Here is a 6,779-nt window from a genome sequence, read left to right on the forward strand (position 1 = left end):
TACAGACCCCGTATGTTTTACATTGCTTTTCTGTTGTTATTAGTCCCACCCTTCAGCTCCATTCAACCCCTCCAATCTATCTCTCAACACCATCCATATTGGATTTCTATTTGCCATACATTTTTCAGCTGTGCTGTGATGCTTCACAAAGAGCTCTGAGCCTTTCTATTCTTTATAGTTTCTACAGATTGTAAATTAAAGATAAACATTTTTTTTGCTAAAATAATTATTATATTATTGATCGATTGACTATTACTTTTCAAATCACCCAGCAGTGCTATCTGCAGAGTTGGCTTCAGGTAAATGTTGCAATTCTTCAGCCATTCCTGGACCTGTGACCAAAAGCAAGCTACATATGGACAGTACCAAAACAATCAAACGATCTAATGACTCTGCCTCCTCGCAGAAAAGTGTGTACTGTTCATTTTTTTTATTGCTTATTTCACTTTTCTTTATTATCTACTTCACTTGCTTTGGCAATGTTAACATATGTTTTCCCGTGCCAATAAAGCCCCTTGAATTGAATTGAAATTGAGAGAGAAAGATGGGGAGGGAGAGAGAGGAGGGAGGAGAAAGAAGGGGGAGGGAGAGAGAGGGGGGCGGGAGAAGAGAGGACAAGAGGAGGGAGAGAGAGAAATCTCAGGAGAAGGATAAGCTTGTAGGCGTAGAATAAGAGCTAAAATAATGTTGCTGACTGATTACATAGTAGTTGATGCATCTTTTAGCTGGAGAAAAGACATGTAGAATTAGCTGAAGCAGTTTCTGCAGGAATCCATGGTTATTGTGGTGTTTGTGTGTGTGTGTGTGTGTGTGTGTGTGTGTGTATGATGATGATGATGATGATGATGATGATGCCTGGTTGGAACATTACAAGTGATCAATGTGAAATGATTAAACCACAACATGCCGGGGTCCAGACTCCATCAGACTCCTTTATGTCCTGTTCGTTGGTACAATATTCAAACTACATGGTCTAATAATGATTGTCATTGTTAGCTATATATTTATCTATATATTTAGTTATACATTTAGCTATATATTTAGCTATACATTAGCAATATATTTAGCTACATATTTAGCTATACATTTAGCTATACATTTAGCGATATATTTCACTGTATATTTAGCGATATATTTAGCTATACATTTAGCTATACATTTATCTATATATTTAGCGATACATTTATCAATACATTTAGCTATACATTTAGCGATAGCGATCAACACATTTAGAGAACACTTTTTCCATCCGTCTCCACTGGTTCCTTTTCACGTCGTTTAATTATTATTCTAGGATAAATGGAGTAGGACATTAAAATAAGAATTTATCTCTGGTTTTGTTCTCTCTCTCTCTCTATATATACATACATTTAGGGGAAACGTTCTACGCTGAGTCGAGTGGCACTGAGCAACTGGGTTCTGTTTGTGGTCTGATAAATTAGTTGGTTCCCCGAAGTGATCTGTTGGATTCAGAGGCTGTCAGTGATTCTTTGGTTCCTTTAGTTGATTCTTTGGTTCCCTTAGCTGGTTCTTTGGTTCCTTTGTTTGATTCTTTGGTTCCTATTGATTCTTTAGCTGGCTTGGTCCTTAGTTATTCTTTGTTTTGCTGATCTTGTTCCTCTTGTTTGCGGTCAGGTGTTGATTTAGCAATGGTTCTTTGGTTCCTTAGCTGGTTCTTTGTTCCCTTAGCTGGTTTCTTGGTTCCTTTATTGAATTCTTTGGTTTCCCTTAGCTGGTTCTTTGGTTCCTTTAGCTGATTCTTTGGTTCCCTTAGCTGATTCTTTGGTTCCTTAGTGATTCTTTGGTTTCCTTAGTGATTCTTTGGTTCCCTTAGCTTGATTCTTTGGTTCCCTTAGCTGGATTCTTTGGTTCCTTAGTTGATTCTTGGTTCCCTTAGCTGGTTCTTTGGTTTCCTATTAAGTTGTGATTCTTTGGTTCCTTTAGTTGATTCTCTTTGGGTTCCTTTAGTTGATTTCTTTGGTTCCCTATACTGATTCTTTGGTTCCCTTAGCTGGTTCTTTGGTTCCTTTAGTTGATTCTTTTGGTTCCCTTAGCTGGTTTCTTTGGTTCCTTTAGCTGATTCTTTGGTTCCATTTAGCTGATTCTTTGGTTCCTAAGCTTGATTCTTTGGTTCCTTTAGTTGATTCTTTGGTTCCTTTAGCTTGATTCTTATGGTTCCCTTAGCTGGTTTTTTGGTTCCTGTATAGTTGATCTTTTGGTTCCTTTAGCTGGATTCTTGTTCCTTTAGGTGATTCTTTGTTCCTTTAGTTGATCTTTGGTTCTTTAGTTGAATTCTTTGGTTCCCAGTGATTCTGTTGGTTTCCCTGTCAGTGTTCTTTGGTTCCTTTAGTTGATTCTTTGGTCCTTAGGCTGGTTCTTTGGTTCCTTTAGTGATTCTTTGGTTCCATTTAGTGATTCTTTGGTTCCTCTTGTTTGCGGGTCAGGTGGTTGTTTTAGCTAAACATGCTTCTCATTGAGCTATAAGGGTTGGAGATTGTTCCCAAGTCATGTGTGAGGTTAGAAGACCGGTCTGTCTTGTGATGAGTATCAGGTGCTTGGGAAAAAAAAAGAAAGCTTTCTTGGAAAATAAAAAAAGCTATAACACTTTGGAAAATTCAGGAAAATAGCTACCGTTTTTTTTTTTGATGAGGGGATTCTTATGTAGTAGGTAATTTTAGTGTTAGGACAAAGAAAAAACCTACCCCCGGATCACACTTCTATTTCCTGTACTACAGGTTCATGAGAAGAGAAGAGCGAGAGAGAGAGAGAGCGAGATTTGGAGTGAGGCCCTCAGACAGTAGTAGTATGGTGGACTGACTGACTGACTGATGGACTGACTGGCGGGCGGGCTGTGGTAATTGAGCAGGCAGACAGCTCCTGGTACTGTTAAAGGTGGTATTGAGTCAGACAGACAGCTCCTGATACCTCTAAAGGTGGTATTGAGCCAGACAGACAGCTCCTGTACTCTAAAGGTGTTATTGAGCACAGACAGACAGCTCCTGGTACCTTCCTAAAGGTGGTATTGAGCCAGACAGACACTCCTGTACCTCTAAAGGTGGTATTACGAGCAGACAGACAGCTCCTGGTACCTCTAAAGGTGGTATTGAGCCAGACAGACAGCTCCTGGTACCTCTAAAGGTGGTATTGAGCAGACAGACAGCTCTGTACCGACTAAAGGTGGTATTGAGCCAGAAGACATCTCCTGTACCTCTAAAGGTGGTATTTGAGCCAGACAGACAGCTCCTGGTACCTCTAAAGGTGGTATTGAGCCAGACAGACAGTCTCTGGTACCTCTAAAGTGGTATTGAGCCAGACAGAACATGCCTCCTGTACCTCTAAAGGTGGTATTGAGGCCAGACAGACAGCTCCTGGTACCTCTAAAGGTGGTATTGGAGCCAGACAGACATCTCCTGATCCTCTAAAGGTGGTATTGCCAGACATGACAGCTCTGGTACCTCTAAAGGTGTTATTGAGCCAGACAGACTCTCCTGATACTCTAAAGGTGGTATTGAGCCAGACAGACAGCTCTGGTACCTCTAAAGGTGTTATTGAAGCAGCCTTAAAGGTTATGCCAGGCTTAGCTGTTCCAATAAGGTTGTGATTTTATATCCGTCTTGTAGAGGTGAAATAGAACACTGCATACATTCCATGGGAACAGCCTCGGATCCTTGAGAGAGAGACACACACACACACACAACAACACACACACACACACACACACACACACACACACACACACACACAACACACAACACACACACACACACACACCAACACACACACACGAGGAGATGGCAAGACACAGCAGTCAAAAAGCAAAGGCTTCATGAAGCTAAACCAGATATGATTAAATTTGGCAGCAGAAATAATCGCCCACATTTCACCCTATTCCTATGTAGTGCACTACTTTAGACCAGAGCCCTATGGCACCCTATTCCCTATGTAGTGCACTACTTTAGACGCAGAGCCTATGGTCACCCTATTCCTATGTAGTGGGCACACATTTTGACACCGAGGGACCCCTATTCCCTATGTAGTGCACTACTTTAGACCAGAGCACTATGGACCCTATTCCCTATGTAGTGCACTATTTAGACCAGAGCCCTATGGTACCCTATTCCCTATGTAGTGCAACATTTTTGACCAGAGGGACCTAATTATCCCCTATGTAGTGCACTACTTTAGACCAGAGCCCTATGGTACCCTATTCCCTATGTAGTGCACACATTTTGGACCAGGGCCCTATTCCTATGTAGTGCACTACTTTAGACCAGAGCCTATGGCACCCTATTCCCTAATGTAGTGCACTACTTTAGACCAGAGCCCTATGGCACCCTATTCCCTATGTAGTGCACTACTTTAGACCAGAGCCCTATGGCACCCTATTCCCTATGTAGTGCACACATTTTGACCAGGTGTCTACACGTTTTATGTGTCCATGTAAAATACACCATGATGAAATACCCATTATTGAGTTTACGTTTCGTGACCTTGGGATTATCTGCGTAAAGCGTAGTTCTGATGTATTCAGCATCAATGTTTTCACATCCCAGATCTCAGAACTGTTTGGTAGTGAATTCTTCTGTTTTACCCGTTAAGGTCCGAACCTTAAATGTACCTAAAAACGTACCTAAAGTATGAAAAATCCTGAGAGATTTTGTAAATCAATCTAGGTTCAGCCATAAGGCTGACACTTTTTGAAGAAGAATGTTGCTATTTGAATACATAAATGTTAGAATAATACTATTTTACCAAAGATAGTCAGAACACATAAGATAWTACATGAAGACATGTATCATCGTCATCAGATGAATTACTGAACAACGATGTGACATCATCATTAGTACCTATAAGACGGTGTCGCTTTGCGCGCCATTATTGCTGGCTAGACCAGAACATACTTAGATGGACATGGCAAAGACGTGTTCTGATTSGTCCGTCTGTATTTGTTCAGGCTTGTGATTGGATTGCAGGTAGAACCTTATAACGACATCGGCGCCCAGGGGCACAGTGGGTTAACTGCCTTGTTCAGGGGCAGAATGACATATTTTTTCCTTGTCAGCTCGGGGATTCGATCTAGTAACCTTCCGGTTACTGGCACAACGCTCTGACCACGAGGCTACCTGCCGCCCCGATTAACTCAAAGATAACATGTCCTAACACGCACAAATTAACTATTTGACTTCCGGAGATGTGTTCCAGCTCCCTGTCATCAATAAGCTTAATGGCTTTTGTCTGAGAGCTACTGACCACGCTATGACACAGGGATTCATCTGTTTAACGTATGGGCTCCATTACATGGTGAGAGGGAGAGAAGGACAGAGTGGGAGAGGGGAGGGAGAGAGAGGGATGTGGAGGGTGAGGAGGTGTGTGGTGTGTGTGTGGTGTGTGTGTGTGTGTGTTGTGTATAGGACAGGTGTGTGTGTCCTTGAAAGTCGCTCTTCCCTCCCACCTTTACTTTGTCTCCCTCTCTCCCAACTGAAGACACACCACACCATACACACACACACACACACACACACACACACACCACACACCCCACACACACACACACACACCCACACACACACACACCACACACACACACACACACACCACACACACACACACACACACTCCCTGTCTGTTAGCGGTGAGCCTCCGGTTTGAGCAGCAGCCTCTCTGTCACTTCTACTGTTCCCCCACCACCCCCGACACAGCCCCCACCACCCCGGACACAGCCCCCACCACCCCCGACACAGCCCCCACCACCCCGACACAGCCCCCACCCCCCGACACAGCCCCCACCACCCCCGACACAGCCCCCCATCACCCCGAACACAGCCCCCACCACCCCCCGACACAGCCCACCCACCCCGACACAGCCCCACACCCCCGACACAGCCCCCACCACCCCGACACAGCCCCACCACCCCGACACAGCCCCCACCACCCCCGACACAGCCCCCACACCCCCGACACAGCCCCCACCACCCCCGACACAGCCCCCACCACCCCCGACACGCCCCCACCACCCCCGACACAGCCCCCACCACCCCCCGACACAGCCCCCACCACCCCGACACAGCCCCCACCACCCCGACACAGCCACCACCCGACACAGCCACCACCCCGCACAGCCCCACACCGACACAGCCCCCACCTCTCTGTGTCTTGACGTGATACAGATTGTATGGTAGGCGTAGCAGCAGGCTAGCTGGCTTATCAAGTCTCCACAGATACCTGATGATTACTGCTACGCTGCAGTGTAATTGAAATCCTTTTTGGATTTGAGATGATATCGTAGCATCGCTAGCTAGGTAGCCGTGTAAGTAATGCTAATTGTCACTGCTGTTGTGCTTTCTGTGTGGTACTTAACAACAGACATATTTCATACACTATAGTACGGTTCTGTCTGTGGGTTTTAGTAATCGTGATTATTTATGGCTAGCGGAGTAACGGAGGCTTAGCTCCCGTGCTGAGTGGATGCGAGGGAACAGAGAGGGAACAGAGAGAGAGGGGACAGAGAAGCAACAGGGAGAGGGAACATGGAGACGGAACATGGAGAGGAAGGAGAGAGGAACAGAGAGAGGGGACGGGGAGAGGGGACAGAGAGAGGAGACATGGAGACGAACATGGAGATGAAGGAGAGAGGAACAGAGAGAGTGATGGGGGAGGACAGAGAGAGGGGACAGGGAGATGGAACGGAGAGAGGGGACGGGAGAGGGACGGGAGAGGGGACAGAGAGAGGGGACAGAGAGAGGGACAAGAGAGAGGAACAGAGAGAGGGAAGGAGAGAG

General features: G+C 45.3%; 1 protein-coding gene across 1 annotated transcript; it reads left to right on the plus strand.

The window, feature by feature from the left end:
• Positions 1–5,699: 5,699 nt before the first annotated feature.
• On the plus strand, positions 5,700–6,157 carry LOC139025739 (uncharacterized; the record flags this gene model as incomplete). Its single annotated transcript, XM_070440931.1, has 1 exon — positions 5,700–6,157. A coding segment is annotated over one exon (458 nt), but the record flags the coding sequence as incomplete, so codon positions are not given.
• Positions 6,158–6,779: the final 622 nt, after the last annotated feature.

This window comes from Salvelinus sp. IW2-2015, unplaced genomic scaffold, assembly GCF_002910315.2.
Source record: "Salvelinus sp. IW2-2015 unplaced genomic scaffold, ASM291031v2 Un_scaffold3195, whole genome shotgun sequence".
Lineage (NCBI taxonomy): Eukaryota > Metazoa > Chordata > Actinopteri > Salmoniformes > Salmonidae > Salvelinus > Salvelinus sp. IW2-2015.